Here is a 23696-nt window from a genome sequence, read left to right on the forward strand (position 1 = left end):
CTTTGTTAAAACAGATGTCACATGTTAACCAATAAATCTCATGCACAAACTTGCAAACACAAATCACATAATGTTTTTGTGCGTGCTTTCTGGCAGTGTTCTCTGTTTCAAAACACATGTAATGAAATTTCTTTGTCTTTTAGCTCTTTTTTTCCTTTTAAATAGTTCATACAATAGCACAGGCTTGGGCTTCAGAGTGCAATGAAACGTGCTGCCTATGTATCTGTCTCTTTAAAAATAAATACGACTACATAAATAAATCCCAGGGTTTATGTAATTTCTCTGCATTAATGAGTAATTGGCAGGATAAAAGAGACAGAGTGAGCAGCAGAATGAGAAAACATCAGAGAGAGGAAACACACCCAGAGCTTTCTAAGTAAAGATTACAGTGTTGAGAACTTGTTTTAGTGCCAAAGGGATGACAAATGCACAACAAATGCCCTTGGAAGTTTCCCCTGCACTGTTTCTCTACGGCGCAGTGTTTTGTGAAAATAACAACATGAAGTGATAGGTTGCTGAGTCGTGATCATTTTACCCTTTTTAATGACTGCCTCTCTTTTTTTTTTTTTATTCAGCTCCAGTGTTATTGTAACATTTTCTTGATGGGAATTTGATCCGACAAAAATAATCACACAGGCCCTTTGGCAGAGAACAACCTTGGATGTGATTTAATTGTCATTGCAGATGGAGGGAAAGAATGTTGACGCTGTGAAATACGTGACTGAACTTGGATTATTTGAAGTTTCTGCCTCTCTCTCTCTCTCTCTCTCTCTCTCTCTCTCTCTCTCTCTCTCTCTCTCTCTCTCTCTCCCTCTCTCTCTCATTTGAGCTTATCTCTGTTTGTGTTGCTGCGTGGAGGCAAGGCTCTCTGCCAAGAAGTTACATTACAGTCGCGGGTTGACATAAACGTGGGTGTACAAAGGACTTGGAGGGCTTAAATACTTTATTGTGTGTGTAATGTGAACTGAGCAATTATATCTGCCAGCCTTTCAAACAAAGAGCTCCTATCAGGCAGGTTCATGTGTTTTTAATTAACAGCGTTCAGCTTTAAGACATGAGCAGGCTAAACAGAGAAGTAGAGGCATGACGATCAGTACATCTAAGTATAATATAATGCTTTAAAAAGCTAGCAGCTGAAGATAAGATGGCTACTGTGAAAAACAAGAAGCCACACACATGCTCTTAATTTTACTAGCACTATATCGACTAATTCTTCTAGCAGAAACTATTTAAATTGTCTTCTTTTTTATGGGTTTGTGGGTTATCCCGCATCTGTCATTTACAGTATTGTACTAATTACTTGACTGTTACGATGCCCTCTTTGGAAATCTTAAAAATACATCTGTCTGAATTCAAATACAGTTTCTCTTCGAGGCTGAGAGGCAACTTGAGGATGGTGTTTACTAGCACACTGGAGCAATTTGGCAGCCTCCTACCCCATTCAGCACAATGTTGCACTAATCCAGTTTTAAAATAATTAGCTACAGGCTAGCAAGCCTGTGAAATTCCTTTCCCTGATTGTAAATGTTCCCGTCATAGCCTCCGTTTTCCACAGCTGAAAGTCAGTGTTCCCAGGGAGGAAATGCATTTTGGGCTATAAACATTTTCAGATGTGTTTTATTTCTGTTCTTCATTGTTGTGTAATAACATTGTTTGAAAATAAAATCATCACACTTGGCAACACAAACTCACAGATTTAATCTCACAATGCGGCTACAACTATGTTAATCTTCTCTTTTGTGTATTTCTTTCTGTCCCCCCAGCTCCCAACCTGAAGGGGCGACCCCGGAAAAAGAAGCTGTCCATCTCTCAAAGGAGGGACTCCCAGGGTCAGACTCAGGGTCAGGGGTCAGTAGGGTCCACACAGGGGTCAGCAGCAGTGGTAGCACTGGACCCCAGCAGCCCCGAGAGTAAAAATACTACCAAGGTAGGAAAAATGAATTAGATAATACTACAATAGCTGAAGATAATAATAAAACATTTAATACCATGATGCATTACACTGAATTAAAGTATATGAAAGATATTTGTGCAACAGAGGTCCTTTATGAAAAGTAGAGCTCATAAGCTTCTAGATATTTTGTAGGTAAATAATGTATGATAACTAAAGAGGGTTATAAAGTTAATGGTAGTTAAAGTCTCCTTTTGTGGAGGAGCTTGTGTTGCTCTTCAGGTTGTCCTTGTGTTCTTAGTTACAGATGAAGGTTGCAGCATTTTAGTTTCTTGAAGAATTCTCTGTGAGACACAATCTGTTCAGTACATGCAGCAAAACTCACCATAGTGAAGGCCACCTTTTATTTGGAGTTGATCTGGTGTGACACTGATATTACATCTGTTTGTTCTTGTCCTACCACAAAGAGTTTACTTAAGGAGAAGTACTTTTTTATATTAGATTGTAGTTTGAAATTTAAACTGCTGTTTACTTTTGGTATGCATTTTCTTTTTTTATTTTGGTGCCTCCTGTGAACAAATCAGCATCTCCTCTCTCTTTGCTGGTCTTGGCTATTTCATAGGTGGTGTTTTGTGAAAATCTCACATTGCTGCCATGCAAAACTAAAATGTATCACTTCCTGTGAGTCTTTCCAGTCAAAGCTGTAATCAAAGGCACTGTCTGCATGCTGTAAAATATGTCATCTGACACCAGCCTGTTTTGCAGTGTTGACAGGTATTCAAAGAAACTTTATAGAAATATTAAATATTCCTATGATGGTCTGGTTTCATATAAATAGAAGGAACTGTTGTTTCTAACAACAGGAAACAGTGCTCACTTCTGACAAATGTATTATTTATGGCACACTAGGTCATAAAATGTAAGTCTGCCACTTATAACTGTAATAGTTGATTAAACTGCCAGTCAAGTACTCAACAAACAACTTAGATTACAGTTTCCTGGAGTCCCATGAGTGTCATGAAGATTCCTGTTTAAAAAGAGTATAGAACATAGAAAAAGTCATCAACATACTATTAACCCTCCTGTTATGTTTGTTTCTCAAGAACAACAATAATGTTCCTGGGGCAATTTAACATGGGACAGATTTAATTATCAAAAAATGTCAGAACCCAAAAAATCCCAATAAACATTTTTTTTAAATCTCATTATTAACTTCATTACTAACCATTTAAATTGATATTAAGTGCAATAGTGTTCTTTAATTCTCATAGATCATGGTTTAATCAGAATCAGAATCAGAATCTGCTTTATTGGCCAGGTATGCTTGAACACACAAGGAATTAGACTTAGGTAAACTGTGCTCTCTTTGTACAAGGCATAAGAATAAGACATACAAATAAAAATAAAATAAAAATAATAACAATAACATCAGCTATAAATACAAAAGAACAACAAATAGGCATGACTAATATGTACAGGCTAAAATAATATGATAAAGTGCAATGGTGAGTAGCAGAGGTAGTTTTTACATTAAAAAAATAGTAGTTAAATAGTACAAAAAATAGAAATATGGAATCCTGCTTGGAGAATTGTTGCATTGTATATTTGCATGTATATTTACAGAGAGTATTGATCCAACAGGTATGACACTGTTATGGTTTAATGTTCATCAGAGTGACAGCCTGGGGGAAGAAACTGTTCTTATGGCGTGTTGTTTTGGCGCACAGTGATCTGTAGTTAATGAGGATAACGCCCTTGTTCTTCATGTTAAAAGGTTGTGTGTTTGTGTATATGTGATTGGGGGGAAATATGTAACACAGTTGCAAAAAAACAATTAGTATTTGACACATCTGACCCCTTTAAGCCTCCACTTTGACTGCCGGGTCAAATTGACCCACAAACAGTATCTATGTCTAGAAACATGCAGGGGTGGTTGCAAATGAACCATTTTCACGTTATATGTTCATTCAACTATTTAGCCAAGCCGCAGAAGTTTCATACCGAAAAAATACTTTTAACAATTTTTGGGGGATTTTTTTAACTTTAAAAAGGGTCAATTTGACCTGCAACATAACAGGAGGGTTAAATAAGGCTTTAAAAAACAGGAGATCCTCACATAGAAGCTAATACATATATTTTAGCTGTTTATGGAACAGACTAAAATTAACTTTGATGCATCTATATGACCTACAAAAGCAAACTAGACCATTAGTAACAAGAGTGAGTATTTCTGTACTGTTATCATTAGGTGCCAGTGAGGTAAGTGCCAGATAAAGTGATAAACAGCACTTTGACAGTAGTTTTTTTTCACACTTTTTTTCTTGGCGTAGATCCTTGATGAGTGATACCTTTGACTATTAAAAGAAAGCAGGGTGAGATTTTTGCTGAAAAACACCGCAAACACATGTTTACGAGAAAATCAGCAAAGAGACCAGCGGTGCCACTTTGTCCATCAGAGGCACCGAACTGGAAGTTCTTCACAACAGCGTCAACAATGAATCCAGCAATGAAAGGATATATCAAATAATCCATAGATCATTTAGACCAATCTTCCTGTCTGTAAAAAAACATAATTTATGTTTATCTGACTCATTTCTTTTTCATAGATGTGTCATGTTAGCTTACTCGTAAAGCAGCACTCTGTTTGTCTTTCCTCTTCCTCAAACCATTTAATACTCATTCAAACAAGAGCAACATGATCCCACAGTGGAACAAGATGTTTACACTGATTTATGAAGCATTCTCATAAAAACAGCAGGCAGTATTGCGAACATGGAAGTAAAATAAATTTTGTATAAACAGAATCCTGTTAGTCGATGAGGGAAATTAAAATCTTATTTATATAAGAAACAAGTGAAATCATCACATCCTGTTTGCAGATGTTTGTAATCCACTTGATGAATGATTTTCAGCTCACTTTAAAAGACTTTGAGCCATTGATTCAGCATTTCTGTATTTTACAGTAATCCTTATTATTGAGCTCCCATCTGGCATTGGTTGTAATATTTAAAGTGAAGGAAATATCCACCTTAAAAGCTCTTCCACGCTCTTATTCCTCCGACCTTGGACAGTTGAATCAATATTAGCAATTCTCTCTCGTAGCTGGAGTCAAACTAATCTGCACCTAATCTGTGATGGCAAGAAGAGCTGCTCTATTGATAATCAATGAGAGGCAGCCTCTGTGGCCTGTACGGATATTTGTTTGTGCTTGAACCCATTTCATCCAAAGTGTTTCATTTTGAGAACTCTCTGATAAAGGTTTATTTTGATGTGCAGCTACATGCACTGACTCTCCTGGCTTTGTCTTCACAGGTCAAACCCAGCTGTAAAACGGTACCCAACGGAAAAATAACCCCCTCGGCCAGACACAAGGCCAACGTACTGAAGAGAACCTCAGTTGAGGAGAAGGAGCGAGGGAAAGAGAGGGAAAGGGAAAGGGAAAAGGAGGAGAGGAATGAGGAGGAGAAGAAAGAGGATGAAACATCAGAGGAGAGTCGAGCGGAGGAGCAGGCTTTCTTGGTAGCGCTCTACAAATACATGAAAGAAAGAGACACGCCCATAGAGAGGATCCCCTTCCTTGGCTTCAAACAGAGTGAGTAGGACAACTTATTCTCTTATTCCCCCACCGGAAATGTTTAAACAAAGGAACAGAGTCAATAGCTGTAAAGTAAAGTTTTCAGAGGTATGTATATTTGGGTTTATCCTGTGTTTACAGATGCTACATAAATATCTGTAAATGGAAACTTAGCGTCTGGTTTTAAATGTGGGTATCTGATCTCCATCCAACAGATTAAAAAGTTGTTCCCTTGACAAAGCTTTCCTTTTCAAATCTGCATCATGATGTTATTTTAGCAGTTTAAAAACTGTCTGAAGAAAACTGCTTTCTTTTTGGTTAAACTGTTGAAGTTAGAGTGTAGCCTCTGTGTAACTAACTGTCTTCAGTGAAACTGAGACTCACTAGAAACAGATGAATTTGTGCTACTCTTGGGGAGGTAATGAACCAACAAATGAAAGCATTTACTTTGCAAAGATATATGGAGTTTCAAATTTCGTTTTGAAACGAACACACTCTTTTTTTTTCAAGTGGCTAATTTGACTGTAAACAATGCAGTGCACAAAGAAGCTTTTTATGGCTAACCACTGGCTTCAGTGGAATGCTCTGTGGCATATAAAGTCGTCAAACAATGGTCAATGACTTCAGAGATGGATTTGGGTTTTATTGTAGATTTACAGTTGGTAATATAATCTGGCTGACACTTGGAGAAAAGACAACTTGATGGGACAGAAATGTACCAAATTAAGAGTTTTTTTGCAAAGTGAAAAAAAAAATAAACAAATGAGCTGAAGCTGAAAATGTCTTGTGTATGGGGAGGAAAAAGAATCAGAAGTCTATGTTTCCAGTTAGAGTTGAGATATCAGAGTGAAACTGCACTCTGTAACTGTAAGTCATTAAAATCCACGCAGGGAAAAACCCAGTTTGGATTTTAATCAGCTACTCTAACCACATGTTATCTATAGTGCCCCCCTGTTGTGATCACATGAGGAAAGCAGTAGCTGCTTTTCAGTCAAGTCAAGGGCAGACTTTGTCCTAACTATCCACACTATAAGAGCTTAAGGGGAAAAAGTGGAGACGGCTGCCAACTGCTGCAGGCATTATGCCCAAAAGTCTCTAAATTACACCACTGCTAAAGTGTAAAAAAGCACACATTCAATCTGCGGTAATAATAAACTAAAGGAATAATTGTGTATGCTGAGAGAAAAAAATATCATCTAGTGGTAAGTAAAAGACTCTGGAGGCTCGCTGTCACACCACATTTTGGCTGGCTTTTATATGAGCAGAGAATATCTTCTCACACTTGTCAAAGGGGCTTCCTGTGAAGGCCAAGAACGTCCTCTAACAGAGCAGAAAAGAACATCACATGTATGGGAAACACGTCTGCCCCAAGATGAAACATTTCTAATATAGGTCGGATGCTTAGCTTGCACCAGGTGTGCACGGTACAAAGAGGAGAAACATGCACGTAAACATCATAAAGGGCGCACTCTGGTCTCCTGAAACTGAAGAAGAGCGTTTGTTTTATGTGTTTGATCTCGAGGTAGGAACGTGGGTACTCATCTCAAACTGTGGCTTTCAAATCTACTCTTTTTTTTTCTTCTTTTTCGTCTTTATTCCAGGAAGGAAATCGCATTTGCATTCACGTTGAACGAGCCAAGAAAGATTTAGCCGTTCACATCAGCACGACAACATCAGCAAATTAATGAGAGGCAGGAGAGGGAGAGAAAGTGATGTCTTCTGGATTTAACAGTGACAGTTTATAGCACAGTAAAAAAGTCATTACTCTAAACTATTACATGAAGGTAAGCTGTGGTCGCCTCCTTCTTCTAACCTCACCGCGGTATTTTGACAATCCTGTCATCTTGACTGCCGACATGTTGTTGCTTAAATAGGTCATTGTGGTTGACGGAGATAGAGAGAGAAAGTCAGAGAGAGAGAGAGAGAGAGAGAGAGAGAGAGAGAGAGAGAGAGAGAGAGACGGAGGGAGAAATTACAAACCCAACATGCTTCTACTTCTAGTTGGCATTTCTTGATTTGAGCTGAGAATAAAGTCGAGGTCCACGCGCCAACTGTTTTACATACAGTACATGCTTTGAATCTGAAAACCAGACACATCATAAGCAAGGCCCTCATTAAATGGTGAAATCATGCTGTTTAAACTTCGTCCTTGGCAGCGAGCACACATCAGCACATGTAAAGAGGAGGGAAAAAAAAGGAAAAACACATCATAATTAATACAACAAACCCTTAGATGTAATCAGGCACCGTTTTCATATTCTTCCCTTTAAACTCGCTACAAATGCATTAAAAGATCAAAGGACCTGCTTTCCCGCAATGGAAATTGAAATTATGTTATTTTAGTTGCGTTTGAGTAATAATCTTTTTATGGAGTCCTCTGGAGTTTAACAAAGCAACAGATGGTTGAATGATTCACCAGACTTACCCATGCTTTGTTGGCTCAGCTACAAAAAAACCCATCTGAATCCCCGGACCAAGATGAACCTCATCTTCCCGCTGTGGACTCTTACCTGATTCTTGTTTTTTAAGGGCTGCAACTGTAGCTCTTTACAGCCCAGCAGAGACACATGAAGCACTAAAATTGGCTCAAAACATCTTTTTAATCCCAGTAATATTAAGTTTGTTGTTTCAACAAAGCTCTCCATTCTGTGCCCATCTCACTCCCATGCCACATTTATATTTGACTCCAGGGTTTGTGTGCATTAAACATCTTAGAGCACAGGTGCTGATGTGAGACCATTGAGCCTTTTAACCTCATGTCTGTAATAATAACAAGTATTCAGTTTTCTAAATTGAACAACATTATGGGGAAAGTAGCAAATCTGCTTTTAAGAGGCTGGAGCTGGATTATTGAGAGCTATTGTAATCGTTGCTCTGATACAAACTTAGTGTTATTCTTTTGTTGACATTTCAGACTACTTATAATTATGTTTATATTGTAGAGGCAGTTTAAGGAACTGGTTTAGGGGCCTTCTAATTAGGTACCATGACTGGCTGTCAGTTTGGTGGATGGCAGGACCTAAGTCAACATTTTGTTGTATATAATATATAATAGAATATTATATTAATATTGTATTATATAGAAAGTTAAACACAATTTTGTCCCAACCAATGCTTTCCCCCCCAGTTCTGTTTATTGTAATCTTAGTGGTTGTTTAAAATGTGACTGCACTTTTGAATGTTTCCTTTGAATATAGCTTACTTTTAAAGGTACGGTGTCTTTTTATTTATTAGGGACAGAATGAAGGAACCATGGCTGTTTTCAAAACCGCCTACTATACTAGCAGTACGTACTGATTTGGCCAAAATTCAGTATGTAGTAAGTAGTATGTGAACAAGAGCAAAATCTGGAGTATGCCAAAACTCCCCGGGTGTCTACTGATTCGAGAACTTTTCTCAGTATACATCGGACCAGTCTGACTCGCTTACTGTTTCCAATAATGCACAGCGCTCATTCCGCTTTTTCTTTTCTCTTCTTATTTTGACGAGGGGAACTCCGTTTTTAGGTGCTTTTAAAATTATTAATTTCCATATAAACCACTTCTTAACTTTTTAAATCATAAGTGGATGATAAAGAAGCAGTTTCTCTATCAGCTTGGCCGTTGTTTACTTCCGCATTCCGAAACCGAAAAATTTAGTGACGTCTGGCCCAGCGTACTGCAACACAGACTGAACAGAACAGTCATACTACATACTAAATTCAAACGCAGTATGTAGGAGGCAGTACATACTGCCTACCAAATTACTAGGTAGTATGTAGCAGGCCATTTCAAAAACAGCCTATATATGTGTTTGGTGCCACTCTGTTATGTGGTGATTGGTTAGTCTATATATCCTCCAAACATAAAATGTAGATACATTTATAAGAACCTATTTAATAAGATTGCTGCATCAAGAGTTGTGTGATATAAACATGCCTATATATACTTGCACTAGCATCTAAATCGAATGAAGTGCAGTGAAAGAGATAAAGAAGATAAAAGAGAAACAAAAAAATAGTTAAAGATCTTTTCTATACAGTAACAGTTTCAAAGGGATAATTGCATATACTTTTCTTTTGATCAGCTAATCTTTTCAGATGTACATTTCTTTTTTCTGAAAACATATGCTTTGAAAGCACCTAAAAAATGCTCCATTTAACGGTCCTCCACTAACTGCTTTCTTTAAAGAAGGAAAATGTGGCTCTAAATTACCTCAGTAAACCCATTCACAGAGGCTGAATGCTCAAGAGGAACCTGAATCACAGGAAATGAAATGAAAATAGTTGACTATTGCAGTACAGAGGGAGAAGAAAACATTTTCTGCTGCAGCTTATTCAAGCAAGTTGCTGTCCCTCTATTTTTTTCATCACTTTGTTAATATTGACTTTGCTCTTCAGCTGCTGCCATTGAAGTTTTTGCGGGTGCAGCCAAGGCGTTGAGAGAAATGAGCGATAGTGGAGTCAGAAGGAATAAACTAGGAGTAGTTGTGGTTACATTTTATACTCTGAACACTCTTGATATGCAAGATTAACTGGTAGCTGTGTGTGAGTAACTGTTTCAGACGTCTCTGTGTGTGTGTGTGTGTGTGTGTGTGTGTGTGTGTGTGTGTGTGTGTGTGTTTGCTGCTTGGGCATCAGCATGTGATTGTGAACATCAGTTCCAATTTGTCTCCCTCTTTCAGCCGTGTTGTCTAATTGCCATGCCATCGGTGTGTCATTGAGGCTGCATTGTGTTGCTGTTTTGTCATCCTTATCTCAGTGATAATTGCCCCTGCCAAATAGAGGGGAATTAAGAAAAGAAATTGCTAATGACAAGACATCTAAGAAAAGGCATGTTCACTCATTTCCTTTATCTGTTCTGTTCCCTCCCCGTCCCTGTGTGCTATTGTGGTAATTACAGTCGATGCATAACAAGCTAGTTAAATAGACCATCTTTCTGTTTCTCCAGTCAGAAAGCACAATACGCCGGAGTGCTCAGTTCAAACAGAAAAACCTACCCAGCTCCCTTTGTTATTCCACCCGTGCATTGACAACGGTCGCAGAGAGGAGGGAAGGAAAAAATCAATGCTGTCAAATGCGGAGATAGGAAAATGTCATTTTGACAAATGCAAGGCTTTGTGTACGCACAGATTGAATTTTGATGGATTTCTCCCCAGGCGAGGCCTCCTTTTTTTTATTTATAGGCCTTCATATAAAAATGTTAAACAATGATGTTACAGAAAGCAAATACAAATGTCATTGGCACAAAAAAGTCCCCCAATGAACCTGTGCTTCTTTGTTTGTGGGAAATATTTTCTTCCAAAGACAGACAGCCGTTTGAAAGCTTTATGAAAGCTCACACTGCTATTTTTAGGAAAATGTTACAAAAGACTTGTATTTTGATATGGCCTGTCATGCGGTATTTGCATGGGGAAATCAATGCAAATGAATTTGCATTAGTTCAAACAGAAGTTTGAGCATATTGCCAAGCGTTTGATGACTGTAATGGTTTTCATTCATACCTGCAGGCTGCAGCTGAGGGTTAACAAATCTTTTTGTCAGGATGAAGCATATGCTGTATTTTATCACACACTTGTGATTGTACAACTGTTCAATATTCATTTGCATCCTTTCAGCTCAAGAGCAGCCTCGCTTTGTGTGGAAATGATAAAAAGCTGTTTTCATTGTGCCCGTCTACGAATATATAATCACTGGATTATTTTGAGATGATCCCAAAAATATGACAACCACTGTGAGGTTCATCAATCAATCAGTCTCTGTCTATGGATCTGTCTGTCTGTCTGTCTGTCTGTCTATCTATCTATCTATCTATCTATCTATCTATCTATCTATCTATCTATCTATCTATCTATCTATCTATCTATCTATCTATCTATCTATCTATGCGATTGTCATCTGTATGTCTATCATCTGTTTATTATTTGTCCATGTAAATTGTTCATACTGTTTGATGCCACACTAATAACTATTAATCATGTTGAATCCAGTATGTAAAGTCCTGCTACATACAATACTACTTACATATTGACAAAAGCACTGATAACTGTGCGATGTCAGACATGACAATAAACCCTCTGAAGTACTTACATTTTTTCTCAGTCGCTTTGGTACATTTCTCAAATCATCCTCGACATTTTCAAAACAGTAAGTGCATTTCTCAAAACAATTCGTACAAATAGAAAAACACCATGGATTACCTGCAAAAGCCAGTATCTTGCTCAAATTCCTTAGTTCATCTCTCAAACGTAAATATCTGTGTCAGTGAACATGTCAGTGCCATCAGAATGACAAGTCCTTCTGTCATTGTGTACGGAGAAGACAGTCAAATTGCTTAGTCATGTTGTCAATATAACAGTGTTCTCTGGAGGGACGTTCTGATTTAAACTTTGGCTAAAGTTTTGATGACAGTTATTGTAAATTGTAAGTTACACCTTAGTGTATGTGGGAGATTGATTGCAAGAGACTAGACAAGATTCACATTTACGTATAAGTAAATGGTATATATATTTATAAGTATATCTATACTTGCCAGTTGATGGTTCATGAGATGCACCTTTGAGCTATTTCAGAAAACTGGTTGATCATTGGTTGATCTAATGCTTCACACATTTCTCTTCGTTAGAGAAAGTCAAGATTCACCTGAGAGCAATTTATCAATTCAGGACAGATTTAGAAAACAGTCTAAGGGAAATATACAGAAATATGACTGACATATTCTGACAACATGTTCAACCATTTTGCATGTGAAGACTTGTGTGATGAACTAATGCCTAATTGTTGTGGAGGGTGAGACTATTCAACAGAGACCCATTATAATACATTTTGATCAACATGACATAAGCATTTGATAATGTAGGAAACAGCAGAGAACTGTACATAATCATTTGCATGGATTTACCAAAGCATTTGCAACTTGTTCAAAGAAATGAGAAACTGCTTTTTTGATGTGCACAAGTGACACAATGATTTGAAGATTGAACAAGTAGTTTTGAGAATTTAAATTCTGATCTGAGAAATGTACCAAAGCGACTGAGAAAAACTGTAAATACAATTTGGTCCTAGTCTTCCAATGAAGGACATGAACTCATCCTGGAGTGTTTTCTCATTTGGTATTTGCTCCATTACTTAACAACGGGATCTAAATACTTCCTCCAGTACTGTATTTATCCACTGCTCTCTGGTGTAATGACTGTATATGACGTTATGTGCTGCAGCTCAAGTCCTTTCCCAGAGTTCCTAACTGCCTTGTTTGTCTTCTGTCTCCCACAGTCAACCTTTGGACCATGTTTCAAGCTGCTCAGAAACTCGGAGGATATGAGCTGGTAAGTATTCACATATGTGGCAATATATTCCTACGCTCTCCTCAAAGCCCTTCCCTCCTTTCTTCTGTCTTCCCCCCTCACTTTCTCCTTCCCTTCTCCTCCTCTTTTCCTCCATTATCCCTTCCTCTCTATCTACCTATGTCTCTTCTTTCCTCCCTTTCTCTCTTTCTGCCCTCCTTTTGCCCCTTTGAGGTCAGCCACTATTTTCCCAAGAAGAAAGTCGAGCTCTGAGCCACATTTAGCAAAAGATGATGCCGTTGTTTCAAAACCCCCTTGGAGTGGAAAACACATGTTCTTCTGCTTTGCACTGGTCGGACGGAAATTAGTCAAATCGCTCATTTTTTCCCATGTTGGTGATGAAGTGAAACGCACATATATACCCACATGTACTGTACGCACACGCACACACACACACACACACACACACACACACACACACACACACACACACACACACACACACAACCAAAGTGAGTATGAGGCATTTAACTTGGCAGCCTTACCTGACGATTATTCATTCACTATTCATGTGCGACGTGTTTCCAGCGTGAAGTCAATGTTTGATGTTAAGTCGTCAAATCATACTGCTCATGCCTGTTTCTTCATTAGCTTAGCCGCTATAATGTCATCCAAACAGACAGCCAGACCAGGCCATAAACAGGATACAGCTCATATAATCGAGGCTCATATCCCTTTTTAAAAGCCTCATATCTGCAGCTGATTATCTCACATTTCATGCCTAGGCTTTGTTAGCCCAGCAGTTTTGTGTTTTGTGCCTGTCATCTGTTATGGGATAAGGGGTTATAGCAGGAACAACTGACTGCATGATGTTAACAGAGCTTATTATGTTAGAGAATTGAGTGTTGTAGGATTCAATAACTGGAACATCATGACTCAGTAACTCCCCAAGACCTCAAAATGATGTCAACCCCTCATGTTTTTCTTTTTCATATTCTCTCTTCCCTTCATGTTTTTTTAATCCCCCCCCCAACTTTCGCATTCATCTCATTGTCCTCTGTGTCTTTTTCCTCTTTGTCTTATTCCTCTTTGTCTCCCTTTAGATCACAGTCCGCAGACAGTGGAAGCATGTGTATGATGAATTGGGCGGGAACCCCAGCAGCACAAGCGCGGCCACGTGTACACGCAGACACTACGAGAGGTGAGTTATTATGTATGGCAGTTACATATGACACGTTATTACTATGCATGCACACATGGAACAGTTTGCATCGCCCAGAGTGTCTGACCCCCCACCCCCCCTCCCCTCACTCACTCACACACACACACACACACACACACACACACACACACACACACACACACACACACACACACACACACACACACACAAACAGCTGCATCAAATAGGATTGCACAGTGCTTTATTCATAACACCAGGACACTACAAGACAAATATTGATCTCACTCTGAGGATGTTGATGCAATTACACATACATGAGGAATAGGGCTTTTGTAACTGTACACTTCTTTGCAAATCACTCCTCACTGTTCAACACATTATACCACTCAGTACTAATAGTATTTATGGGTCTAAATCTGTCATGATTAGATGAGATTCTGTTGTTTTCTCAGGATTAATTGAGTATTTGTGTGCACTATGGAACTGATTATGCAGTAAATTCCACTCATGCTGCTTTACAAACTAAAGAGGATTTAAAAGCTCCCAAAAAACAGCAAACTTTTGAATTATTAACTGACCCGCCTGGATACACATACATATGCAGCATATACAGTAATGACTCTTTCAACCATCCATGCATTTAAAACACACAGAGCTGCGGTGCAAGATAAAATGCAATCACAATTTTTATGTATTCACCCACTTGTTCAAGCAGATGGATTCTGCAGCTTTTTTGAACTCACACATTACAATATCTCTGATGGTGTTTCCAAACTAAGGCGAGCATATTGATATGATCCTGAGGGAGCTGTGACGATGTAATGCAGACGCACAAATGCACACGCACACACGCCCACTTTTCCAAGGTTAAACAAACGCCAGATATGATCCTCACAAAGAGAGCTAACTATGAGAGCTCATGAAGCACAAGACCCTCTCCTCCTCCTCCCTCCAGCTGTTCACACACATACACACACACACTCAGACACATGCACACACACTCAAACATATTCTCATATTCAACCACACCTGTCAGTTATCCAGAGATATGGCAGCAGTATGATATAAGGGAGCTGGGCAGGTTTATACTGTGTCAAGACTGTAGGAAGTAGGTGGATTTGCAAAATAAGACAGTGGAGGGAAGATAGAAGCTCTTCCAGGAAAATGTTTTTAAAAAAATTCATCCTGAATTAGTGTCAGTTTGGGATTTTTGGATATGTAGCTCATTTTTTAAATCTACACTTTCAGTTGTTTCTGACCAGCTCCTGGTTACAATACAGAAAACTGCCAGGTGGTGGCTGTAGCACACCTGAAAGCTGTTTGCTACCTGCCATTAAATAACTAAAGAAGAAGAAAGCAGTTGCTGGCAGAACTGGTGCAGTGATGTGAGACTGAGAACTGGAGAAAAAAGCAGAGACTCCTGTAGCTGTTAAAGACTTGTGTGTGGAACTTTCATGAAAAATGAATGAAAATGAGGTCAAGTGCAAACTAACATACCACGATATCCGTACATATATCAAACTAGCATATCTACAGCAGCTATGCACGGCCATGGGTCTCTTTCCCTCCTAATGTATGCGTGTGCAGACAGGGGGGTGAACTATTTGAGTAATCGTAAAGTATTTCTACGAACTATTGAATAGTATTTTTGCCTGATACGCACATGCCTTGTCTTTCTAACAAAATATATTGAAGTAGTAGTTCATTGCTGATCTGCTGCTACTTTATGAACCATCTTGACCTCTGAGGTCATCAGGTACTGGTCTGCTTTCAGTCCTGAGAGTCAGAACGAAATATGGTGAAGCAGCATTTAGTCATTATGCACCACATATCTGGAACACACTCCCTGAAAGCTGTAAGTCCAATCCAACTCTCACCTCTTTTAAATCAAAGATTGATACTTCTTTATTTGCCACTGCCTTCCAATCTTAGCTTATTTTAACTCATTTTAAATGCAAATTTTAATGTAATTTTTAATATATTTCTAATTTTCCTTATCTTTTCTGTTTTATTATATTTGTAATTTTAATTGTGTTCTTTTATGCTTGTCTTAATTTTACCAATGCTTTTGATTTTTTAATGTAAAGCACATTGAGTTTCCCTCGTGTATGAAATGCGCTATACAAATAAAGTTGCCTTGCCTTGCCTTGTATCTAAAATTGTCAATAAAATAAGATTAATTACAAAGGGGGGAAATTTATTTATTCCTTTACAAACAAAATAAGTTGTAGGTTGAAACTTAAGCTTATTATACCTAACTTTTATGTAAAATTATCAGTTTAACAACCCTCTAACTACTACCTTTAAGTTTCATCATAATGAAACAAGAAAGCAACAAAAAATTGCAAGTCTCAAATAAACAAATAGTTTCAATCTTTTCATGTTTGTCACACCTCATCTTTAAACATTAACATCTTTTTAAATCCTCAAAGTTAAATATGTTTTTTCAATTTCTTCAAACTTTTCCACAAGTTTCCTCCTTTGACAAAAGAACGTTCCTGCTGTAGGTGTAAGAGTCTTTTATTCAGCAGTTCAATCATCTGTCTGTAAATGTACAGCAAAGGGTGCTCTCAGTGTTTACGTAGCAGTTCTTCTTCACTCCCTGAAATACACACACACACACACACACACACACACACACACACACACACACACACACACACACACACACACACGCCCACCCATCCAAGGTTAAACAAATGCTTGTAACAGGGTTATGTTTTAAAGGAGGAGTTCCGTATTTAGACTAATAATAGATTTGACTTTCAACACCCAGAGTCAGAGATGATGCGAGCTGAATATCACTTTATTTCAAAAGACAGAATGTGTCTTTGATCCCTGTTTTGTTACTTTTTTATCTTTCTTTGAAATGGGTCTGTCTCTGCTCGGAATTTCTTTGAAGCCAGTGGTGAAAAAAAAGCCACAGTGTTCATGAGTTTATAAGGCATAAATATGGTGGTAGGGAGGCTGGACGAAAAAGCTTGTGGGAAGCACTGAGGTGTGACTGCTGCTGCGCTGGCCATTCCCTCTCCAGCCACCGAGAAGCAGCTGAGAGAAAATAATGCTGAATCAATACAAGGCAATAATATCCACACACTGCAGTGAATATCAGGCTGACAGAGAGGGAAGGTGTAAATCTGGAGGGGGGTGGGTGGGGGGCGAGAGAGCAAGGAAAAGAGAGAGAGAGAGAGAGAGAGAGAGAGAGAGATCAGCTGAAGCAAGTTTCCATTCAGGGGAATAATTTTAGCTGAGCCTCGGTGTTTGGGCTGCTTGGAGGGCAATTAGCTTCATTGTATTAACTCAGCAAACACGGCCATTCTCTCCGCATGATGAATGAGGCTGTTTGTGGGCTCGCTGAAGTGTGTGTTTGTTCCCCAGAGGCGTCTTTGTTTCCACCTTTAATCATTAGTCAATGTGCTACAGAAATATAATTCACGGGGAAGAATGTACAGCAAGCAAACTGGAACAGCACTTATGTTTTCCTCCTCTCTCAGAAGGATCACTTCTGATTCGTCTCAGTGGAGGAGAGCAGGAAACACAAAAGTCTCGAGCGGGCAGGGAGAAAGGAAATAATATTTCAGGGCACAATTGCTGTAAATTAAGTTGATATTAGTGGCTGTCCTTGAGTTATTTGCATTAAAGTCTGAGTATACACAAGAATCCAGAGCTCATTGTAAATTACACACATTATCCTTTTATAGCCCCAATGGTCAAATCATGTGAAATGGTTTCCTAGGAGATGTTATTGTGAAAAATGGAGTCGTGGGTATAATCACTGTATTTATGCTGTCCAGGAGCAGGTAGTAATCACTGCTAGTAATGGAGTTACATAGTTGGAATTGGACAGGAGATAACCTCAGCTAATTGTCATCTTCAAAGTTTCTGTTTTTTTGGGTCGCAGAGTGCCGTTCATTAGTGCACGAAGAGGGGGGGGGGGGGGGGATCAATGTAGAAAACGTCCACGCAGAGGTCTGCAGCTCCTGCTGCAGCTACGGGGAAGCTTTAATGATATTTATTTAAACCGTTTCCCGAGATTAGCTGTCAGGGCCCGGCGCTCTGAATTAAAAATGAGGTCATGAAAAAGATGGCATCAATAACCTTGAAATAGACTGCCTTTTGCTTCTGTGCTGTGCCGTTTTCTCTATGCACCCCCCCTCACCCCCTCCCTCCCTCTCTCTCTCTCTCTCTCTCTCACTCTCTCCCTCTCTCTCTCTCTCTCTCTCTCTCTCTATCCCCTCCCTTCCTTGCACTTCATGCTGTTTCTTTCATTATACAGGTCAGCGCCTTTTAACAGCTCCTACATATTTAATCTTCCTGCTTTCCTACGTGATCTCTTGTTACAGAAACATCACATTTCACTATCTCTGTTCATTTCTGCCTGTTACCGGTTTTTAATACCTCCCCATGCTTTGGCACTCTAATGTAATTGCACAACGGGGTTGGCATTGGTGCGGGGGGGGGGGGGGGGGAGGGGGGGGGGGGGGGGGGGGGGGGGGGGGGGGGTTGGAAAAGAGGGGAGGGGGTATATCCATGGCAACAGAGAAGCTATTTAGAATAATTTGCTATTTAAAAAACTGTGAGGTTTTTGGGCAGAAGCAGACAACACAGATGAGGGTATTTTGTCCTTTTTTTTTGGGATGAGATCATTTCTTCTTAAAAGTATTAGATGTTTGCCAGATGCACTGCACAGAGAGACTCAGGCCTGTGAAATATTCCCCGGCTCAGATCATGCAGATATGTGTTTCTTTTAAGACAGATGCGCGCCTGTTCCAATTTTAGTCGACTAGATGTTTTATTGATTCAGCCTTTATTCATTCCTCCTGGAATCAATGTTCCTCCGCATTCACTAAAGCTGCTCTCCAGATATAAAAATACATTTGTTGCTCATGATTATAAGGAAACCTTGAGCCAGTCCCTCCAAGAAATAGAATAGAGAAGAGTTTTGATTTTATAAGAGACAGTGGACTAGAGATTGTTTTTTCAATTTTATTCTGCTACATTCTCAGTATCTAGCTCTTGTCAGCATCTCTCTGCATTGTCCTTGATGTATTGCAGGAACATCAAAAGTGGCGCATTATATTTAAGCTTGCCTCGTCTAATACTAAACCTAAAACAGAGATTTCATTCACTCTTGTCTGCATCTAAAACTATAGCTGGATTACAATAAGTGGTCCTGGGAAGAAAATATCACCCTGCTTTTTATTTATTCCATAGAGAGAGAGATGAGTGGAGAGAGAGAAAATACAAACACTATGGCAGGGTTTAAAAAGCAAAACTGGTTCAATATTAGGATGAAACAAGCCAAGAAAAGCAGCAGAGAACATGGTGCCTGTCAGCATTCTTTAAAGGCACTATAAACAATGTCTCACTATGTCGTCCCCATCAAAAGCACGGCCAAACTCTGTATATCCACGACTCTTGTACTCAATCTGGACTTCAGCTTGTGTGGGAAAGCAGCCAAAGAGCTGCTTGTTCTTTACACTAAAATAGCAGGCAGCTATTTTAACCTCTGAGAGCTAGATGGTTTCCCCGAGACATCATGCTTCATTGAGCTTTCAGTGATAAAATCTCTTTTTCTGCAGCCATCTTACAAATCACAACACTGGGTAATTTCTTTATGTTTGGATTAAATCAAAGGTCCAAGGTTCCTCTCCCCCGGTGGCGACGAGAAATCACAAATTACGGCACTGACGTGTGACAGCTAGTTGAGTGTGTGAGAATCTATTCAAGTCTGCTGAGATTAATAACTAGTTCAGTGTAGCAAATTAAATTAATGACATTCTTGCAGAGATTTCACTCCACTGCAGGGCAGCAAGAGAGAGCAAACGCTTTGTATTCCTGGGTACTAATTCTTGAATGTTTCTTTTGACAGAATACTACACATTTATTTTTAACAGTTCTCTCTCTTGGCTCACACCTGCTATGGTGAACATTTACTGCGAGCTGCAGCCGCAGCAGCTAATGAGAGCAAACCCCGGGGGAACAGTAGAGGTCATTTTAAATCTGGTATTTTCAGACTTGACAAAGGACTTAAGTTTTCATACATTCCTGTGCTGCCCTCCTGTTTTAACTGCATGAATGAGGGTCACCTCAAGTGGTTTGGCTTCCAGACAAAAGAGGCGCTTTGAGGCATGAATCCAAAGCAGAGGGAGCAGCTACAATGTCTGTTTATCCGTCTGCTGGCAACTTGTCTCTCTTTCTCTGCAGCAGCCATTGTTTTCCTCATCATGGCTGTGATGATGCTTAATCATCGCATTTAGATTTGTTAAAGATTTGATTTTATCTTTCTAATTTTATTCTCTTTTCCTCACAGGCTTGTAAAAGTAAGTCATTTTCTCTCCTCTGAATCTTTCTACAGCCTCTGGGGCTTGTCCACCAGCTCTTTAAATAGTTCTTTCCCCCCTTTTTTAACGCACGAAGAGGCTCTTGTGATCTTAACACAACACCAGTTTAAATTAATTTCAGCACGGATGGGAGGGAAACTGTTGAAATGGAACAGCCTGCAGGCTTTTTCCACTTATTTGGTGACTTAGGCATTTCTTGGATTCTAGCACGCTGCTTGTTCCTGTAACACAAAACTCAGATGAGAGCAGCACATTGCTGGTAAAGTCACCTTGTTTTTGCCAAGTTGTGTTTTTTAGGAGGAGGTGCTTTGTGTGCAATCCATTATTTCAAAGGCACAGACATGCTTAGTAGACAGTTGTGGTTTGATGTAGAGGTTTTACGCTGTTATTGATCTTACTGGAGATACATCAGTCATATACCAAGCTTTATATGTGTACATATAAAGTCATATTTTCCATCCTAATTACATGGGCTTTTGTCTATCTGTGCCTATTCAACATCTAATCTCTTCTCTGCATATTTTAGTTGCTTGTTATCAACATGGAAAACGGCTGCTTAAACAAAAGCCGGCTGATAAATTGGCATGAGAGGAAGTTAAGTATTTATTGACCTCATAAAAATGTTGCCTCTCCTCCCGCCTTAATGAAATTCTTTCCTGGAATCTCTCAGTGCCACAAACGCCCCCTAGTGGCTTATATTAATAACTACACCTGGCTCCCTCTCAAGTACAGCAGAGGCTGCCAAGATCAACCCTTCTCTTTCCTTGAAGGAAATTGCTACTTATATAAGTGGTATTGTATTATGAGTTCTATATTACATGATCATGACTGGGTTATATATATTTATACTGCCTGAAATTACTCTAGTGATTCACACTGAGGGCTTCACACTTCTCTTTGTAAAAGATAGAGTTAAATGGGAATAGGAGTGAGTGTTCTGTAGCCTGAACCTTCTTTGCTTACTCAGCCTTTTCTTTGAAAAAAAAATAAACAAAAAGTGCTTGTCTCATTGAAGGTTGTACTTTTAGAAATAAAGCAGGCTACACTTTTTGGAAATCATCCTATTTTGTTAAGCAGAACAAAGCAAATGATTCCAATAATTTTGAAAGCTTCCTGAGAACAATTTCTGATTTTCCCTCGCCCACAAAGCATCTCAGTCTTTCCATTTGGAACTATTTAAGGCTTCAGTAATTTCCCGGGCTCAGCTCTTACATTATCCGGGCCCTGCCACACCCCCCCTCCTCCACCCTCCACCCCATATTGACATTCCATAAAGCTGACCCAGGCCAAGGCAGCCGTCTCTTTCCCACAGATCATTGTGATAGTCAACAGTGCACCCTGTTATATATTGTATGTGTATGCCACTTTTCCAGCCCTTTGATCACTAATAGCATGGCTGCACATGTTGAACACACATTTATCAGGCTGAAAAAAAAAACGGAGTCATTATGGTGGAACATTTAATAAACCTGTTTTTTCTATGCATAAAATAATGTCTAATTATAGGAGGCCTGAGAACCACTTCCCTATTTGTAATAAATAACTCTGCTGCTATTTCAAGTGAAAAAGGCTGCATATTCTTTATCTGGGGGTTTCAAGGATTCTTCATTGAGAATCATTTTTCCTCTTCATTAACATGTCATTATCCCCTCTTTCACTCCCTCTCTCCCTCTGTTTCTTTTCCCTCCCTCCCTTTTTTTCTCTTTCACAACCCCTTTGCTCTCCCTCTTTCCAATAAGTCACATTTAATAGTACATTTCCTTTCTTGGCCTGGGGCCTGGTGCCAGACCAGCTGTATGAAATGTAGTTTCACCGCTTTCCCTGCCAGCACTTTTGTTCAGAGGAAAAATAACAAAAAATCCCACAGAGCCTCTTGAACTCTCCGAGGCTTTTTTTTTTCTTCCTTTTGAAGAGGAGGCGAAACAGCTCTTGATTCATTGTTTGTTTTACCGCCATGTCCCTTAAAAGGAAGACTGCAACCGTCTCTTGTCGTTACACGAGAAGACCTTATTTTTTTCACATGACTGAGAAAGTCATGTTTCTGTCTGGCTTTTATGGATTGTTATTGTAAAAAAATAAAACCCTGACAGAGGAGCTGGCGAGGTTTTCAGAGCAGCTTATTGAAGATTGAAGTGTTGTAGTTTTTCAGTTGTCCTGGTTTCCTCTTCCACTATGTTCCTTATTTCTGGTCTAGTGCCAATTTCCATTTTCTTTTTCTGAGCAATAAAAGTCTCAAAGTTTCCCTTGCTGGTTTCTTCACGTCATTATTTTACACATGGGTATTTTTATGTTATCCAGATCTTAATGTTCCCATTAGTAATGACATTAGATACGGAAAAAAACAACATGGGAAGTTTTCAGCTCAGAAATAACAGAAGTCAAAAATAGTTTCATGTTGGGTTTTTTCTGCAGTATGTTTTTTCTCAAGTTGTAAAGACTTAATTGAGTACGAGTATATCCAGATTCCCCTCGTTTAATCATGTCAAACTGCATTTACTCTTGTGTAATGGACATTTTCTTGAGAACTAGAGCATACGCATACAATGTTCATTACTCATGCAGCTTCTGTGATTAATCATGTTAGTATCGTAATGCAGTATCATACGCTGTAAGGTTCCTCTAAATATTTGATTTCAATTCTCCCAGACGATTTCCTCATTTTCACTCTGACCACATTAGCTTAACACCCACAAACACAACACGCACACACACATTCTTCTCTCTCATGGCTTAAGTAATACCAAATGTGATCTATCTCAGCAGGAGATTACTGGTTATGCACATTCTCACACACACACACTTACTCTGGCACACATCTGAACCTGGATTTCCCCTAACTTAGATTAATTACTTTGGGATTCTCAATGCTTGCCAGGTATTAAAATAGGAGGTTTATACTCTGCAAGCCTGTGTCTACACTACAGCTCATTCTGTTTCTTTGTGTTAGCTCAACTATACTTTAGTTGTTTGTTATAATCTCCCTTTTCTCTTTATATGGACACAAAAAGGAGGTTGTATGTTTAGAAAGGCTTTTAAAATGGAAGTTTTGTGTTTCTTCCATCTTTAAATGTTTGGTTAAAATTAATTTCTGTTCTAGTTATGATATTATGTCTTGATATAGCATAACATGATGATATCACATGCTCATCCTTCACCTGCTTTTTCTCCCACAGGCTCCTCCTCCCGTACGAGAGGCACATTAAAGGCGAAACAGACAAGCCCCTCCCCTTTCCCAAACCCAAGAAGCAGGAGGGCGGCCAGGAGAAAGCATCAGGAGCCAAAGTCAAAGCAGTGGGGGCTAAGAAATTGAAAGGGGCTGGCAATCCCAAGCTGGAGTGTAAAACGGACGAAGAGGAGACAGAGATAGGCCAAGAACAATCACAGGTCAGTCACTGCTCTCTAACATCTGCTGCCGCATCACAGTCCCTGCTCGCTTTAACTTCA

At 39.2% G+C, this 23696-nt stretch overlaps 1 protein-coding gene across 1 annotated transcript in view; it reads left to right on the forward strand.

The window, feature by feature from the left end:
* Positions 1–23696, forward strand: part of arid5b (AT-rich interaction domain 5B) — an 85656-nt gene that overhangs the window by 57835 nt on the left and 4125 nt on the right. The window contains exons 5-9 of the mRNA XM_034681832.1: positions 1764–1927; positions 5204–5483; positions 12715–12767; positions 13829–13926; positions 23426–23636. Coding sequence (XP_034537723.1) covers positions 1764–1927; positions 5204–5483; positions 12715–12767; positions 13829–13926; positions 23426–23636 — 806 coding nt within the window. The remainder of the gene's footprint in view (positions 1–1763; positions 1928–5203; positions 5484–12714; positions 12768–13828; positions 13927–23425; positions 23637–23696) is intronic.

Source organism: Notolabrus celidotus, chromosome 4 (assembly GCF_009762535.1).
Source record: "Notolabrus celidotus isolate fNotCel1 chromosome 4, fNotCel1.pri, whole genome shotgun sequence".
Lineage (NCBI taxonomy): Eukaryota > Metazoa > Chordata > Actinopteri > Labriformes > Labridae > Notolabrus > Notolabrus celidotus.